General features: G+C 45.4%; 1 protein-coding gene across 1 annotated transcript in view; it reads right to left on the bottom strand.

The window, feature by feature from the left end:
• The window catches only part of PLCH2 (phospholipase C eta 2), a 115,423-nt gene that overhangs the window by 91,066 nt on the left and 5,304 nt on the right, over window positions 1-19,053 (bottom strand). The window contains exons 2-4 of the mRNA XM_083752912.1: window positions 14,793-14,939; window positions 12,474-12,727; window positions 11,203-11,322 (exon numbers count right to left, since the gene is read on the bottom strand). Coding sequence (XP_083609038.1) covers window positions 11,203-11,322; window positions 12,474-12,727; window positions 14,793-14,939 — 521 coding nt within the window. The remainder of the gene's footprint in view (window positions 1-11,202; window positions 11,323-12,473; window positions 12,728-14,792; window positions 14,940-19,053) is intronic.

Raw genomic sequence — 19,053 nt, 5'->3', positions numbered from 1 at the left:
TGTTCCCATCTTTTAGAATGTGGTGTGTTCCCAGGGCATTTTTGGTAAAAACTGGCAGCGGACAGCGAAGGATGCCATTTCTTTCTCCAGAACTGTGGGCATCTACTGTGGACCTTCCACAGACTCCCCCACCCCCAAAAAACTGTTGAAACAGCAGTCTGGTCCTTCTCTCCTCACATGTATTCAGTGGTTTGGCCCCAACAGGGATAAACCCAGGCTAGAAACTGCATCCATTGATCTTGAAATCTCCATCCCAATCTTACATATATTTGGGGTTGTTGCGGTTATTAAGTAGTGAAGGAATATAATTCTGTACATGCTCAGAGTGATCCTCTTCTTTATTATGACAACGGGCCTCAATCATAGCCTTGCACATGGGTTCTGAAGTTCCTCCTGGTGAACCCATATTCTGATGAGCCCACCCTAGACCAGCCTCCCCCAGATGTTACCCTCCAGATGTTGATGCCCTCCAGATGTTGGACTACAGCTCACTTTATAGGAGTAGTCGCCTAATAACAACTGGAGGGCACCAGGTTGGGAAAGACGTTCCTGGATTATAATGTGAGTACACAAACTTTAAAAATGCTTTTATCCTAGTCACCACACTAATTATAAAAAGATGCTTGTATATCGAGTGGAGATCTAAGTTAGCCCTCTTCATCAAAGAGGGAACTTCTCCCCAATTACGGCATTTCCTAATCACTGCTTTTGATGTCTAAACTGGGATGGGTATTATTGTGGGGGAAAGCAGATCTCTGGCAGATCTGCAGGGCTGCCAAGATGGTCACTTCTTAATCAAGCTCTGCTGCCATCTCCAACCAGCCTGGAATTCACTTTTGTCTGTGCAATTCACAAATGTAAATCAATGGGCATTAACGGATTTCTCATTGCAGCTTTTAACTGCATTTGTTGCTTCTGCTAGGCATTTCCCCCTCGTCCTACTGATCATTGATTCACCTTCTTTGACTGCAAAACATCTGATTCTGTTTTCAGTGCTGTCATTATGCAAAGCTTCACACTCCATTAGCATCTGCTGGCATTTAATAGCAAGCAACTCCAACACACTGAAGCTTTTGATGTGCCCCAGAATATACAAGAGCTCTCTCTCACTTATGTAACAAATAAGCATCATTAAACACAAAAGGTTCCTAATGCCCCTTCTCTTTCTTGTACAATAAATTAAAGCAACTTGAAGCTTTGTTGATTAGTATAGAATCAAAGAGTTGAAAAGAACCTTTTTAGGCCATCTAGCCTAACATGTCCTCCTTAAAATGTGGTGGCCCAGTAATAAAAGCAACCAGCCCATGGGAAACCAGGGCTTGGGTTTTTCTCCTGAAGCAGATATAAGCCTGGCTGATGTACCTCCACCCACTGGGGTGGCCCAGGAAGCTGCAAGGAAGCCCACCCTCCAGTCTCACACCAGGCTCTGGTTTATAGCTCAGTGGCAGAGCATCTGCTTTGCATGCAGAATGTGCCAGGTTCAATCCCTGGCATCTCCAGGTAGGAGAAAGCCCTTTCTGAAACCCCATAGAGCTGCTGCTGCCAGTCACTGCCAATGACCAATGCTAAATGGACCAATGGTTTGACTCAATATAAGGCAGCTTCTTATGCTCCCATGTTCTCAACACCAGCACATAGTATCCCCAGGCACTTGCCAAGACCCAAGCAAGATCCACAAGTGCTAACACTTGCCCTGTAGTCCCCAAGACAGCCAGCTGGGTCACTTGCCCTGGTGCTTGCTATATCAGGTACTCAAGGGCTCTGTGGGAAATTAAAAGGGTGTCACCAAGCCAGCCTTGGAATGGTGGTATTGTTCACTGCTACTCCCTGACACAGGAGGGGTCTCATCAGATGGCACTTTGACCAGATTACACACACACACACACACACACACACACACAAACACACAAACACACACACTGGTCTTGGTTACCCAGTTAGCTAATGATCTGACTCAAGATTAGGAAAGTGATGTTGCACTGTTCAAGGAGATACTCCATCTACCAAGGAAGATGTCTCATGCTATAGACAGGGAGACCTCAGTGGACATGCATAGATTAAGATGTCCAGGAGTAAGGTTACTGAGAAGGATCATTGGAGAACTGGGCACACGGTGGTGGTGGAGGGCTCTGTGCAGGCCAGGGATGGGCAAATCTGTCAAATCTGTTTTCTCATTTTTCCAATATCACGCTCAGTTCTCCACACTTCCACATCAGTATGCACATCAGCCCTAATATAAACATTTCTCCAAATATACATTTTTTTTACAAAGCAATTTCCTCTAATGTAAAGCATTTTGTATGCTATTGCTAATAATATTTATACCCCTCCCATCTGGACAGCTTCCAACAAAATATTAAAAATACATTAAAACATCAGTCATTAAAAACTTCCCTAAACAGGGCTGCCTTCATATGTCTTCTAAACGTCAGATAGTTGTTTATTTCTTTGACCTCTGGTGGGAGGGTGTTCCACAGGGCAGGCGCCACTACCGAGAAGGCCCTCTGCCTAGTTCCCTGTAACTTGGCTTCTCACAGTGAGGGAACTGCCAGAAGGCCCTCAGTGCTGGACCTCAGTGTCCAGGTTGAACTATAGGGGTGGAGACGCTTCTTATAGTTTAATGGACACTTATTATTAGCATATGCATTTTTGTACACATTACTTGGCTGGACTGCAAATTTTGGAGAAGTTTGAACTTTGAAGGTGGGCGTATTTCTGCTCATGCATTGCTTTGGAAAAGTGTGAATTTGATAGGTTCACCTGTAAATGCTAATGTGATCTAATCTCTCTCCCATTTCTACCCACCAAGGACAACAGAACCTGCTCCTTTCTGAGGACTTGGAAGGAAGGTTGAGGACAGGATGCTATGAAAATGGAATAATGGACTAGATGGACCACTGGTCTGATCCAGCAGGCTCGTCTTATGTTCCTGTGTTGAGGGGCAGTGGGCAATGCATCAATCCTGCCCTCATCCCAGCAGCCACTCACAGCTCTTATGCCATGATGCACTAGTTTTCCAAATACAGCAAGTTTTAACTCTCTCTCTCTCTCTCTCTCTCTCTCTCTCTCTCTTTTCTTTTTCACAGCACAATCACTATACATAAGGGATAACTCACATAACACCCACACCATCCTTACATCCCAAAAAGCCTCCACCAACTCAACAATAAATAAGTAACTACATTAAGAAGCTCAGAGGGATATGCTCAACCTTGCATATTGCAAAAATATTATCAAGGATGCTGCAGAAAAGGGGGAGGGGAAGAACACCATCAAAAGAGGCCAACTTTTTAAACGTCAAAACCGATCCATTTCCTCCCATCTAAAGAAGCCCTCGATACATGAAAAAAGAAATAAAAAGAACAAAGCCAGATATACGCAAAGCTCGCTCCACTAAGAGAGCCAATCTACATCATGTTCCACCAGAGAAGACCAAACAGAGTCAATAAACGTGGAGCAAGGGGGCTCGAGGGAATAATGGGGGGGGGGGAGAGAAATAAGCCATTCATCCAGAACAGACAGAGCATCATCAGCTCCCAAACAGAGGGTGCAGTTCTGATCATGGCTGCAGCGCTTCAGTCTGCAGCTTTCCTTTCCTGAAGTTTCAATTAAAATCAAGCAGCTGCCAAGAGAAAGAGTAAAGGGAAGGGTCATGTGGCAAAGCACAGAAAATTAAGTGCCCGCCTTCAGGACTTGACGCTTCAGACACTTTATTGGGTGAAACATGGTCAAGTTGTCTTTGGGCAATGTAACAAGGTATTGGGGAGCTGACGGCTCAGTTGAAGGGTCACTTGCGCAGTTGATGCCATGTAGGAAGACTGGGAGTTGGACATACTGGTGGTACAGCAGCCCTATCACCCATTCATCCTGTCACCCTCTGCAACCTTCGCATGTCAGTGGTAATTATCCTTTTCCCGATTTGACAGGTATTCTGAAAGAGATGAGGCCTTCCCCACCCCCTTTAGATGAAGCTGGATCTTCTCCCATTACAATCCAACAGTTGGAGAGCCAGTGTGGTGGTTGCTGGAGAGCTGAGCTTGTTCCCAGGAGACACAAGTTCAAATCCTGTACTCAGCCATGAGGATCACTAGCTGAAATTCAGTCATTTGCTGTCGCTGAGTCTAACCTTGTGGGGTTGTTAGGGGGAAAGAAAATGTAAGCTATGGCTGCAGATCCTCCTCATTCACTCACACCTCGGGCATCTACAACGCCAAATATTGCTCCCATTCCCCCATTTCAGCCTGCTGTCATAAAAGCTGTCATTTTTTAAAAAAATGATTTCTGTTGACTTCTCTTGGGTGAAGATATGGAATCAGCACCACGGACAGCAGCTCTCAACAGATGCAGACTTCATTCTACAGTAGAGATCACCAACCCAGCACCCTCAAAGTCTTTCAATGGAGCTCCTAAAAAAATTTGGAGCAAAATTCCACCTCAGAAGGAAACTGCTTTCAGATACTGGAAGTGCTGTGAAAAGGAGTCATTAAATACTCTACCTGAGCCATTGCATCTGTGATGGACCTTTCACACAAGCAAGTCATCGCTGCAGACATTAAGTGATGAATTTGCATGCACGATCAAGGCCTCCGTATGATGCACCAAAAGCAGTGTTCTCAGGCAGAGCCCCTTCCCATCCCCCAGTAGCAGATGGTGGGGTAAGGGCACATACCTGGCTTCCCAGCAGCCACGTTGCTGCTGCTTACCAGGAAAAGGAGCAGCAGGGAGGGTTGCTGGGTTAGCTCACCTGGGTGAATTTGCACTCCCCCCTCCCTCCCAGTAAGCAGCAGTGAATCACCTGCCAGGAGGTCAGATAGGCACCTCTGCCCACCATACCATCTGTGACTGCCATCACCTGAGATACGTTTCGCTGGAGGTATAAGGGACTCAATCTGGTAGCTTCTGCATGCAAAATGTCTGTGGTGTTCAGGCCACATCTGGAACAAAGTGGCCAGGTTTGGGTGCCAACGGGAGCATGCCCAGAGGAGAGTGGGGGGTCTGGAAGCCAAGTCCTATGAACAATGGTTGAAAGAGCCAAGCATGCTTAACACTGAGACGAGACAATAGCAGGAGACTTTAGAGTAGCCTTCACATATCTGAATGGCTGCCACATACAAGATGGAACTAATTTTGCCTCAGCGGGTAGGAATAGAATGTGGTTGGTTGGCATCCATCTGTCTTGGGAGACAATGGAGAAATGCACTTTGGGGGGCAAAGTCAAACTGCTGGAAATTGAAGGGTTTTCCCCCAAAACCTTTAGGAGCAACATCCTAATGGGAAGAGTTGCTGGGCAGTGGGAAAGAAAGACTGCATCAGAAGGTGATGGGCACTCCTTTTCTGGAGGTATCTAAGCAGATGCTAGATAGCCATCTGTCAGCGATGCTCTGGTTGCACCCTGGATTGCTCAGCCTGTGTTGAGAAAGGAGGATTGGACTAGATGGCTTCTAAGATCCCTTCCAACTGGACGCGGGTGGTGCTGTGGTCTAAACCACTGAGCCTCTTGGGCTTGCCAAGCGGAAGGTCGGCAGTTCAAATCCCCATGACGGGGTGAGCTCCCATTGTTCGGTCCCAGCTCCTGCCAACCTAGCAGTTCAAAAGCACATCAAAGTGCAAGTAGATAAATAGGTACCACTCTGGCGGGAAGGTAAATGGTGTTTCCGTGCACTACTCTGCTTTCACCAGAAGCGGCTTAGTCATGCTGGCCACATGACCCAGAAAAACCATCTGCGGACAAGTGTTAGATCCTTCAGCCAGTAAAGTGAGATGAGCACCGCAACCCCAGAGTTGTCCACAACTGGACTTAACTGTCAGGAGTCCTTTACCTTAAGATCCCTTCCAACTGAAGTGTCGCCGAGCTATGGCACTTTCCCCAGCTAACAGATATCTAGCCACTTCAATACCCTTTTCGCTTTCCATGGACCTCCACTGCACAATGGTGCCTTGTCTCATTTTCACCCACTGTGGTTTTAGTTCCAACGAGGTTAATAGCTAAAGGAAACCAGGCAAGCTAGAGAAAGGGGAGGGGAACCCAAGCCACCCTATTATCATCTGCGGAAAGTTTTCTAATAATGAACTAAAAAGTGAACTGTCTCTCATGTTCATCAAGCCAGACAGAGAATTAATGAAAGAAAATAAAGAACCACGCAGAGCGTTCAACGCCCCACCCCCAATCCAGGTAGAGCCAGGGCTGAAAGCCAGACACTGAGCTGACTTCAATTAATAGCAACCATTCAGCTGAATGAAAGGATCTACGTTTCTAAGGGTGCCTGGCTCTAAAACTGAACCCTCATTCATTTCATCCTTTCATGCGGTTTCTTAGGATTGATGTAAGAATGGCACGCAAAAAAAGATAGTTAGGCCAGTGTCTATACAAGCAGAGATGCCTGTGGAATTTGGTCTTCATGAATTCTGGGATGAACTGTTCTGATCTTCCCCTCCCAGATGAATGTGCAGATTTGTATATAACTATCCACTCAATTATGTGCTTCTCAGAACGTTGAGACCTGGTCTTGGGCTCACAGAACAATTTTTTTAAAAAAGTTAAATTTGGAGAGGAAATACATTTAGAAGAAAAGTGTTAAGAGAAAATATGTTTTAAATACTGATTTAAATGTGGATTATTATTTTTTTAAAAAGCAGATTAATGCAGAAATGGGAAAGCACAGATACCAATTATCTTGATCCATTTTTGGCTTCAGGTCTGGTTTTGGGATCAAACTGACCTTGGTTGTCCTGCTGGACTACCTGGTAGAGGGCTGGTAGAGTGTGACCATCTGAATCAGGTGAGGCCATGAAAGTGCTGGACCAGTGTTTGGGGTTGGTGATGGACTGAATGAGAACCAATAAACTGAAGCTGGATCCCACTAAGTGGGAGAGAGATAAATTGAAAAAACCATTCTTCCCCACAATCATTACCTGACTTTGCCTTCCTAAATAGCAAAACACCAGTTTATATTCTGCTCTAATATAAACTGTTATGGATTTTTCACAAGTGCATTTTTATAGGGAAAACATACATTCTGCTTTCCCATGAATCTAAAAAGTCACTTTTGGAGAACCGATGGAGCTAATTTGAAAGGCTCTAATGGGCACTTAGTGATAATCCATATATCCATTCCTCTAGTTTCTCCGTTTTAATTCTTGTTACCCTCCACCCTCGCTATTTCTTTTTACAGATGCGAGCATTTTCATTTCTTAATCCTCAGATTGTAATGGGTTTTATATTTAGTTTTCCATGCTGCTACCTCTGCAGGGTTGGTATTTGCTAGAACAGCATAAACGGAGTGTGTGTGAAAAAAGACAGTTTATTAAACATGATCTGCTCACAGCAGAGATGCAGTTTGAGTTAGGAGGACTTGTAGCTCAGCAGTAGAGCATTTGCTTTGCATGCAGAAGACCTCAGGTTCAAAATCTGGTATCTCCAAGTTAGGCAAGGAAAGAACCATGTCTGTAATTCTGGAGAACCATTGTCAGTCAGCATATAACTAGATAGACGGATAAGGTAACTTCCTATGTTCCAAGTTCCCCCATTGGATTATAGTGGCCTCAATACTGTTCAGGCCCTATGATTAAACGAACAGGGTATGCTGGAAGGAAACTTAATGGTGTGGGGGGGGGCTAATAAAGTCCATATGCAATGGGAGCCTCTGAAGCTCTGTACAATTTAATAGACAACATTGTCGTGTTACACATCAGCAGTAATTTTTAAAAAGGCCTTTGGGTCTGTGCATAAAGGAAGGGAAATCAAGGAAGAGATTGTGAAAGAACTATTGTGTGTGATAGGTTCAAAGCTTGTTTCAGAGAAGGGATGGAAAGAGGCAGAGGTGCCCATCCTGTTCAGTCCTGTTTCTTTTCCTCCACAGATTGACTTCCACTAAAACCCACATTATTCATCTTGCTATCTGCTATGACTGAAACTAACACGATTATTCTCCATGCATTTCAAAGGAAGGGAGCATCGAAAACAAGGCAGGGAGGGGGGAAACAAGACAATTATTTATATAATGTTTGCAGACTAAAAACAACCATGACAATAGTTGAATACTGCTCAAATTTGCTTGTGTGATTTCCATTCCTGACCTTAGACAGGCCTTCAAATTGCAGCAATATATGCTCCCATTTCTGACATAATTTCCAAAACATCCCTATTTCAGAGTAATAAGATGTAAGGAGCAAGCTTTTGGAGCTCACAGAAACAGGGAGACAGAAGCAAGAGCAACTACAGGCAACTTCAGGGAGACAAGAAAGAATCATAGAATCATAGAGTTGGAAGAGACCACAAGGGCCATCGAGTGCAACCCCCTGCCAAGCAGGAAACACCATCAGAGCACTCCTGACATATGGTTGTCAAGCCTTAGTATTGCATATTTCCTGTTCAGATCAGGAAGGGCTTGGTGAGTCACTTCTAGCTCATGATTCTGGTTGAGGGCAGACTTGAGGTTGGTGAAGCAGTGCCCTGTTTGGTACACTCATGGACTAGCTTTCACTGCTCCCTGGGACAATCTGTTGGAGACTGTAGAGCCAACAGCAGATGGGGAGAAAAGTGCTGTAGATTAACTAACACAGAAAAAGATTGGCCTGCTTCAATTTTAACTTTAGCCACGTCCAGATTACTAGGGCAGCGCCGAGGGCCTTCTGGCGGATCCTTCAATGTGAGAAATGAGGTTACAAGGAACCAGGCAAAGGGCCTTCTCGGTAGTGGTGCCTGCTCCCATCAGATGTCAAGGAAATAAGCAACTATCTTACTTTTAAAAGACATCTGAAGGCAGCCCTGTTCAGGGAAGTTTTTAATGTTTAATGCTGTATTGTGTTCTTAATATTCAGTTGGGAGCTGTCCAGAGTGGCTGGGGAAACCCAGCCAGATGGGTGAAGTATAAACAATTTATTATTTTTTGTTGTTGTTGTGGTTGTTATATTACTAGTCTCAATCCTTTGCAGGTCTACTCAGTAGTATGTCTCACTGGGTTTATTGGGGTGACTCTCAAATAAGTATGCTGGGGATTAAAAATAAATGCAATAGACCAGCACAGCTGCTGTCTTGGAAAGCAGTTAAAAATAATTTCTTACTTTGGTGTACTAAATACACACAAACAGGATCCAGAGAGGCAAGAAACTGAAGCAAGGGAGAAATGAATGAGCCACTTTGGAAGGTGCCAGGGGCCACATAAAATGAGGTTGGGGCCACAGGTTTCTCATACTGAACAGGGAACCTTCTTCAGCTTGAGGGCCACATTGCTTCTGGGGTTGCAAACCAATGGTGGGTGTGGCCAAAGACACACCAATCACCACCCTCAAGCAAGCAAGCATCACCATTCAAGAACACATTACAACAAGGCAAAATCACTAGAAGAGGGTGCAGAGTCTTGGGTATGAGGTAGAGAGGACTGGAGGTGTGTGGTGGGGGGTTGCGTTCAGCCTGAGGTTCTTCACCCCTGGGCTAGAGGATCAAATCCAGCAAGGCTGTCTTTACAGACTTAAAGAACTTCCATCTGCAATAAGCTCTAGCAATGAGACCAAAGGAAAACAGATATGTCAGGCAGAGCTGCTGAAGCTCCGCTTTATATATAAGAAAATCAATTGAAAAGGATCAACAAAAGCAGCTTTGCGGGGGAAGTGAAAACTGCTGTTTAAGAGAAATCCTTCTCCTTTAAGTCTCAGCACACACATACACATTCTCCTTCCAGAGCGCAGCATCTTTACCTGGACAAACAATGGCAGATTTGGGCATTTGAGGAGGGAAAAATTATTCCTTGCCTCCCCCCCCCCCAAACCCTCAGCATCTCTGTTTGTGCCAGCAACACTTTTAGATTCTGCTGACGCCAGGGAATTGGCTTGTTTTGAGGCAATCTGCGTACTTCAGAAGCCACACACACATTCACCTACCACAAAAGTCCGAATTCCCAGCAGCGTTGTGAAGTACGCAACAAAATGTTTGAATAGCGCTGCACGTTGCCAGCGTTGCTTTAATCTTCCCCCATTCAATTATAAAATAGGTCAGGGCCAAACTGCAGAGACAGGCTTCAGAGGCAGCCCTTGTATGCCTGGTGGCAGATTTCCTACTCACCCACCCCCCGCACCCCACCAGATGCAGAGCCTATCATCATAAGAGCACAAATTGGTACAGGCTAAGCACAGCGGCTACACTTCAGAGGGACAGATGGTCCTTGTGTTCCGGACGCCCTCATAACAAATAGGAAATATGCAGCAGCTCTGATGATGGATGCAAGGCCACCATAGCAAGTGTTGGGCTTCTAGGGACAGATGTGCATCAAAAGGCCAGGTCTCCGGGTCCCCAAGCCCTTTTTACCCTGAGCACAAATAGCCACAACCACTGGATCGTTCAGCCGGCAGGGTGTTGTGTTGCACACGATTCCCCCACTAAATGCAACCTGGCAATTCCTTTTGGGTGCCTCAATTGGGAACAGACTGAGGCCTCACTGTTCACCTTGTGGCCAGCCAGATCTTTCAGCACCTTCCCAGCACCTTTGTCCCACTGGGCTTTGGCTCAGGTGGAACGCCAGTCAGGCCTTCTCTGCACCACATTTCCCCTTCCTGCTCTGAATTCTGAAGCCTCGCTGACAGCTTCTGTCTCTCCATGTCATGGGACCTCCCTGAAGATCTTGCATGACTTTGCAGCCCTAGATGCCAGAGCAGGAGAAAGGAGGACAAGGAGCAGAAGCAGGCTGGAAGGCAGGCACCCAGGAGTGGAGGAGATCCTTCCCCTTGTGATTCTGGATGTTACAAACATCCCAGTTGCTGGAGCCCACAGGAGGGGAGAGAGCTCCTGCTTTTCAAAGGTGGAAAGCCCAATCATTGTTAGTGCAATTCATTCCCTCAACAGTTCTTCAAGTTCTGACAAATCAGGAAGCTGCAAACCTCATCTTGACACTTGGTGCTATGCAAAAAATTGATGGTAATTCTAGAAACTAACCACCTCTCAGGGGGGCACTGTTAAGCTTGGAGAATGAAGGTCGCACCTTCTGTGGCCACTTTGTGACTCGCATGCCAGTAACATACAATAGACATGAAAGTGAGGACATCTGGTGGTAGAAAGGATGAAGAAAAACAAGTCTGCCAGGGCTGCAGCCATAAAAAGAGCCCAACAGGAAAAGGAGCTGTCTGTTCAGTGTTTATATTGCAGTTTATCGCCCCCGAGTGCCTGCAGTCTGCCTTGTAGAGATGCGGCTGTGAATGGAGTGCCCTTACCTTGAACATCTGCTTGACTTTCTGCCGGGGTAGGTTGACGTTCAGCTTATGCATCAGCTGGAGCACCTCGTTGATGCTCAGGCTGCCATCGCCATTTTTGTCCGCTTCGTCGAAGGTTTGCTTCAACCACATTTAGCAGGAGTCAAGGAAAAAAGAATAGACAACTCTGCCATGGTAAGCAAAGAGGAGAAGATGCTGAAGGGAATGAAGGCTGCTTCCCTGGGACTATAGAAATAAAGGGATTCAAAAGCCACAGAGCAATTAAATCAGGAAGAAACAAAATCGTGGAAGGCCATCTGATCAAGCTTTCTGCCACAGGATGGGACCATCCATTCAGTGGGCATGACAAACAAACTGCTGCTGTTTGACCACTGCTCCGTTTTGCCTAGTGCTGCTTGGGGAGGCTCCCCAAGACCTTGGACAGAGGGAGGTCCTTCCTAGCTTAGCTACCTGAGAAAAGATTTACCTGATAGTGTTAGGATTTGGGACTTTCTAAAGTAGGTGTCCTGCCATGAAGTAATCGTCCTTCTTCACTAACATATTGTGGGCTTTGGTGGATATAAAATATAAAAACTTTTTTTTGAGGGGAGGGGTTCAAAGGAAGAACATGCTTGACTGCCCATGTTACACACCCCACAAGGTTAGTGTCAGGGTTTGGCATTGCTGGACATCTGCCAAGGCCAAGGCCCCAACCAGGGGCCCACTGCAAAAAGCCACAACCCTACGTCCTTCTGCTCTTGTCTGTGCCCTGAGGTTGCTGCTGCTGCTGCTGCTGCTGTTTACGATGATGATGATGATGACATTCCTTAATCGCATTATAAAATACAGGCAGATAAAACCAAAGAAGCAGTGTGTGCAATACAGAATTCCTAAAATGCTCCTTTAACAATACAATGAGCTGTGATCAATGTTAGTCCCACTCAGCGTAGACTCTTTGAAATTAACAGAAATGGCTAACTTAGGTCCACTTGTGTCAATGGGTCTACTGTGTTCAGGACTTAGTTGGCAGTGACCTAATGTCACTCTCTGCTCACCTGCGCTGTTGGCGGTGACAGGAATGTGGAAAGAAAGCAACATCTTTCCCTTGCTTTGCCCTTTTCTCCTCTGGGTGATGGTGTGGGTTGGGCCCAAAGAGAAAAAGCAAATGGGTAGGGGAAACAGAAGTGAGGATGAAAGGAGGGGGGCTGCTGAAGAACTCGTGTTCAAGGTGCCCATCAAAACTGCATGGCCAACAGTGCATCACCACGCCCCCCCCCCCCGCCGCCCTCCACTGAAGGATACTGGTCTCTAGTCCTCTGACGCTTTGACAGGCTGTCTTCATCGCTAATCCCAGCCATCAAGTACTTCAGGCCAGTGATCCACGTCCGAGCTTCCCCTGCACTGGATGACACCAAGTCAAGAGACTCCATGTGGTCTCCGTAGTAGATACTGAAGCAGCAGTTGGGGTCAAAGCTGCCATCCGCATAGCGCTGGAAGATCTCTGACTGTTTTCCTTCACAGACCTCCTGGATCGAATCAATAGAGACTGGGGAGGGGGGGGGAATAAAATCAGGCGAGGAGGTGAGGAGGTGGGCTGAGCAATCATGCAAAAGGTTGGAATAAAGACTCACTCTTGAATAAAGAAACTATTTCCATCCCACATTTGACACCTGGTCTGAGTTTGATTTTTATCCCACCCACCCACCTCTGAATTGGGGCCATTTGCCAGACTGTGGTACATGACTGCTAGGCTGCTGAGCATTCAATTATCATTTGGAAACCCAAGGATTGTGTTACTCAGGGCCCCTGCCCCAGATTACATGTTGTATGGGCAACCTATCCAGAAGAGAAATTGTAGATTGAGGAGTTAGTGATCAGACACAGTTGCCCTCTTCCTGCCTCTGTTCCTTCTCCCTCTCCTTGTCTCTTAAGTTCTTTGATGGCATGAGAACAGCCTATAATGTCCTAATCAGTTAGGAGGAAGAGATAGTGATGAGTACCCTCTTTGAAGTTGGACATTGTTTTGAGAAAGTGAGGCATTGGGAGGGGGTGGCTAATGAATGATATGCATGTAGCCAGTAATGAATGATCTGCATGTAGCCAATCAGGCAAGCCACACAGGCTAGCTAGCTATAAATCAGTTGGTTGTGGACAGAATTTTTGGAAGAAACTCATGCACGGGCTGATTGGCCGCGGGGTTGTGCAAACTAAAGTCTACCTGGGGGAGTCACTTCACCACTTCTTGGGGGCTTCCAAGTGGTAGATCAAAGTGCTTGCTTGGTATGTATATATTGCTTGCTGTTTAGAATAAAAATCTTTAATTTTCTCACTCACTTGTGTTTTGTATTACTTCTGAATCTCATTTTAAAAGAACCACCTTGCATTTGGCAAGACCCATGTTTAGTTGTTTTATGTGCACAGCTGAATGTGTGGCTACGCCCCCCCCCCCCCGCAGCAGGGAATCCAGACTGGATGTGCAATCCTGCTTGGTGAATGCCCAGAGAGAAACATCACTGTGCTCTGTAATGCTCATTTGAGGGACCTTGAAACAGTCCTTGTATAATTAAAATTGTTGTAAGAAAAAAGTGCTCCCTTTTCCCTTATGGGGTATTCAAGAGCCGGTATAGTCCTTATGTAGGTTCTTTATCGGTAGGAGAAAATAACAGAGGCCAGAGAATATTGAGAAGCAAAGCAGCTAGTAAGCCTGATCTTCATTAAACTGTTGCAACAGGGTCCCCCACTCACCCCACGCAGGGAGGGAGGAGAGGAACCCAGAACACTGGTGTGCAAGCTCTTATATAGACACTTGAAATTGCATACCCTGTAGCTCAAGAGCACCCCCCAAAATATCATACATACATCACAGAAAGAGGTGGTCCCCAGCAGAAATTTGAGTGTGTTGCTTCTCTCCTGTCTGCCAGGATACCTGATAATGCCTTATCTGATTGCCTTTTCTGGGTAGCCTGGCCATTCCTTTGAGATGGTAAATACTTCCTGAATCTCTGTGTGCTCAGCTTAACAGATACTTGCCAGACTGTATTTACAGGGAGGTGTAAGCCCCTACACCTACAGTCGAAACACAATTGAAAAGCTTTCCCCGTTTCCTTCCTCCTTGCAGAGAAATATTTGAGGTCAATTTGAGAGAGTCAAAATGGCTTCAGGATTGTTCTCCTGTACTATTTCAGGTACAGTGGTACCTCAGGTTACATACGCTTCAGGTTATATACGCTTCAGCTTACAAACTCCGGTAACCCAGAAATATTACCTCGGGTTAAGAACTTTGCTTCAGGATAAGAACAGAAATTATGCTCTGGTGGCGCGGCGGCAGTGGGAGGCCCCATTAGCTAAAGTGATGCTTCAGGTTAAGAACAGTTTCAGGTTAAGAATGGACCTCCGGAACGAATTAAGTACTTAACCCGAGGTACCACTGTACTTGGTTTATATACTTATGTATGTGTTTGCCTTGTACACTTATGAATATATATATATATATATATATATATATATATATATATATATATGACCGTAGAATTCCTATAACAAAATGCTTTCACAGAATTGAGTCATGTGAGTGGAGTGGCAGCCCCCTCCATAGTGCACCACACACTTACTTTTGGCTTTCTCGTTCTTTCGCGAGGGCCTCCAGCGGATGCATGACTTGTGCTCGTCCAGGTAGTAGAAGCGAACAAGACCTTTGGAACTGCCTCGGAGTTTGATCATCTGAGTACCGGCTTGCATGGAACTCATACATTTTTCCACTATACAAAGAGAGAAAATGAGAGCGAAAGAAATAATGACAATTAATTGATTGAATTTAATTTATATTCCTAGGATCACAGGACGGTTTACAGTATAAAAACCACACCAAAAATGCATAAGATAACACTTACACTTCAACAACCCAGCCATTCAGTAGTAGTTGTTTTAAAAAGAATGCATTGCCAAAATGCATTGAAGGCAATACAATGTTTATGTGTGATCATGGTTAAGAGAAGAAGGAGGAGGTAGCTACAAAAAAAAAGTGTAGAAGTCTAGTCCTATGAATCACCCCATGGGCCACATGAATTATTGTAAGCATTCTGGTAAGCGTATAGAAATTGAGAAAGACACACCGGGGCAAATTGCTTTAGAACTTTTCTTTTTTAGTACAGAAGGGAGAGCATTAAAAATTAACAGCAACATGGTTCCATAGCACACTGGATCCTGACTGCCTCTCAGTGTGAGACAGCCAGCTGCTGAAAAGAATTCCAGACTAGGAAGATGGAAGACTTATGCAGATTCTGGGCAAGAACTGCATATTAAGCGCTGGAACAAGAAACACTCAAAACTAGTTCTGCCTATGGCTTTAAATGTGGTAGGACAAAGACTGGCAAATGCGCAAAAGATAAACACTAGAAGCATCAACCACCCAAAGGTGGTTTTATCCATGTTTGGTGGAAATGTATCCTACTCTTGGGAAGAAAAGCAATTTGGTGATTTACCAGTGCATTAGTCTATAGCTTGTCTTATGATCCATTAAGAATGCAATTGAGCAGCCTATTCAAATACAGCAAATAAAATTGTGAGAGGGCTGCACAGCGCCCCTAGACTGCACAGTGCCCCCAACAAGGAGTGCCCCACCGCTAATTTGTTCAACTTTCAACATACCTCGCTTTCATTGTACTTATAGCCTTTCCATACCTTTGATGCACCATCTGCATGCATCATTTTTTCTTGTCCAATAAGATGATAACAATTTGCATACTTGGATTTGCATGACATTCACATTCACTTACTGGAAGATAGATAGGAAACTGCCTTATAACCATTCAGAGCACTGGTCCATCTTGCTCTGTACTGCTTATACTGATTGGTGGCAGCTCTCCAGGGTTTTAGACCAGGGTTTCCAAAAATGGGGTCTCCAGCTGTTTTGGACTACAACTCCCATCATCCCTAGCTAGCAGGACCAGTGGCCAGGGATTATGGGAATTGTAGTCCAAAACATCTGGAGACCTAAGTTTGGGAAACACCAATTTAGATCATTCTGCATACAAGCTCTGTGGCTGAGCTATAGCTCCTCCTCCATTGCATACATCATTTGTCAAATGTGAATTAATGTAGTACGTAGGTAGTAATTTTCTTTTTTTCACTATAAGCCGCACTAATGCAGAAATAACCTTCAAAGCCAAGACACAAATTTAGCTTATAATTCTTTGGCCACCAGCACAAATAAAGAAACAGGCAAGGGGCAGAGTTTTCTACTTAAGTTCTCCTTCCATGGTCAACACTGAGACTACGAAGAAGGGAGCTGACAGGCCAGGCTGAGATCGATGGGGCAGTGTGCCATTTCCACTTCCTCCAACACATAGAGGGTAGTGGGACCACAATCATGCTCTTCCCACATCACACAAGTGTTTTAGTGCCCAAGTAAGGCTTCTGTTCCTTGGGGGCATTACCAGTTACTATGGAATTAGCTGCAAAGACATCAACTGCAAAGAACGGGTCCAGCTCTAATCCTCCAGATTTGATATTTGGGGCTTGGCATTCATAGCTAAACTGCCTGAATACATGACTGACAGTACGATAGAAAACTATGCAATTGAGGTTTCCCTCCTCCCCAAAGGTTTGAACTCCGCTTCTCACTGTCAGGAGTCATTGTTATAAGGTGGGTATTGATTCAGATAACACTTTCCCACTGTTATTAATGCTTTGCGCACGGAATAAAAAGCAGAAAAAGGTGGCAGGACAAGTGGATCAAGAGGGCAAAGATACCTTAACAACACTTTCCAAATTGCTTTGTTCAGCACGATTGAGCAATGCCACTAGTCACTCATTCCAAAGTAGCCATTACTGCTTTTTGGTAATTTGCTCGCACTGTAAGCACCCCATTAGAAGTTCCTCCACTTTCCTTTCTTATTACTGGCATCATCACACAACAGCCAAGATTCCCAGATGTCAGGGTTGAGATGCAGGCTGCTGTCAGAGGTAAGGTGGGAGTTAATCCAGGGAGTCCAAAGAACACAGGAAGCAGCCCTGTACAGCGTCAGAACACTGATTCATCCTGCTCAGTAATATCTGCACTAACTTGCAACAGCTCTGCAGGGTTTCAGGCAGTGAGTCTTCTCAACCCTACCTAGGGCTGGGAATAGAACCTAGGGCTTTCTGCATGCAAAGCAGATGACCTACCATTGAGCTGCAGAACTGCCATGGACTGGTTGGATGCAGAGGGATGGTAGGAGGAACCAGTTGGGGAACCCCTACAGGAAGAAGGCTGAGGCTGGGGAGTGGTGGTGGGATGGCAATGAGTGGTCAGAGAGAAGAAGAGGGAGAAGACTGGGAATAGTTGCCAGAAGTTGAAGAGGTAACAGGGCTTAGTGAGCTGGGAGAGTCAGTGGCCAGGATAAGTCCAGACTCAAGAGACAGAAACTGAAGCAGAGGAGAAGGGAGGTCAATAGGCAGAGATGAGTCAGGCTGGTGAAGAGTCACAGGTGTCTTCCTATCCTGCCGCGGCAAGCTCCCCTCCCTGCTTGTCTCCCAGAACCAGAAGAGAGCTGAAAGGGTGGAGCAACAGCAGGCTGCATGCAGGCACAGTCTCCGATTGCTTGGAAAAAGCCCTGGGGAGGCAGGGACTTTCAGTATTGGGGTCAGCCCTACCAAGGATGAGATGCTGTGCTCATTAGCCTTGACACTCAGCCAAGTCTGTGAAGATCATGTTTTGTCTAATAAAGAGTTAAATCCAACTTTGAACGGTGTGATTTACTGCCGGCCCACTCTTTGACAAGACCTTTCCCAAACAGGTTAGAAACACACTTGAGCCAAAGAGATCTTCTGGATGAGCCAGGTCCTTACCTGAACAGGTTGTATTTTATAGGCCTTCCTCTCCAGGAGAGCCCAATGGCTTCGGGTTTGTGTATCAACCCTGCCTCTTTATGGAAGGGCTGTGGCTCACTAGTTCCTGGTTCACCTTGGAAAGCTGCCCACAGCCCAGCGCTACCTGGCCCCAGATCATATTACGCTTTTTAGTCAATTCCACATTTTAAAATGAAAGTGAATTGGCCCATTAAAGAGGACATGGTATGCTTCTAACATGCCAGTGCTCTAGATGAGGCTTGGCAAAGATAAAAGCCACCTGTGGTCAATAAAGAACCCTTTTGCTATTGATCCTTAGCTTGGCCTCCTTGCATCTCCATCAGCCTCATGGTGTAAGAACAGAAGAATGAAAGCAAAGAAAGGCCAGAAGAATAGCAAAGCGCAGCCATGCTGGTGGTATTCACAGAAAGCATCACAGGAGCATTCATACAAGGTGTACATGACACTGATTTCTTAGAGGTTTATTAGCTACTTGTGTCCCGGAACAAAAAACGACGCACTGTTAAAGCAACAGTCTTCAGAAACATCTTATTGATAGAACTTGCTAACCCACTGGACCAACAGCTCACCCCAGCATCCATCAGAGAGCAAATCAGAGATGCTACAAAGATCCACAGTTTTGGCTCCTGAAGCAAGAGCTATGTATCAGCCGCTCTGATGAGGTTATCAGAACATAGAGCTATGCCATGCTTGCTATTGTGAAGGTACTAATTCATTTCACTCCCTTGTCCATTCGCTGAAATCAGCTCAACTGGAGGCTAAATCATATTTTTCTAGGGAAAATTGTTTACAGTGGGGTGATTTTTTTTACCCCCACTCTTCAAAAAGGAGGAGGAGGTGAAGGAGAGAGAGAGAGAGAGAGAGAGAGAGAATATTCTAAAAATGTTACAATCAACAGTAATAGGATGATATTGTTTGCTGGATCAAAGCAACAGCAAATACTGGTTGCATTTGCAGGACTGATTTCCATTCTGAACATGAGATGGGTAAGTGAACACCAGCAATTTCTGCTCCCATTTCTGT

This window comes from Podarcis gaigeae, assembly GCF_964106915.1.
Source record: "Podarcis gaigeae genome assembly, chromosome: 8".
Lineage (NCBI taxonomy): Eukaryota > Metazoa > Chordata > Lepidosauria > Squamata > Lacertidae > Podarcis > Podarcis gaigeae.
This window is presented reverse-complemented; position numbering and strand designations above follow the sequence as displayed.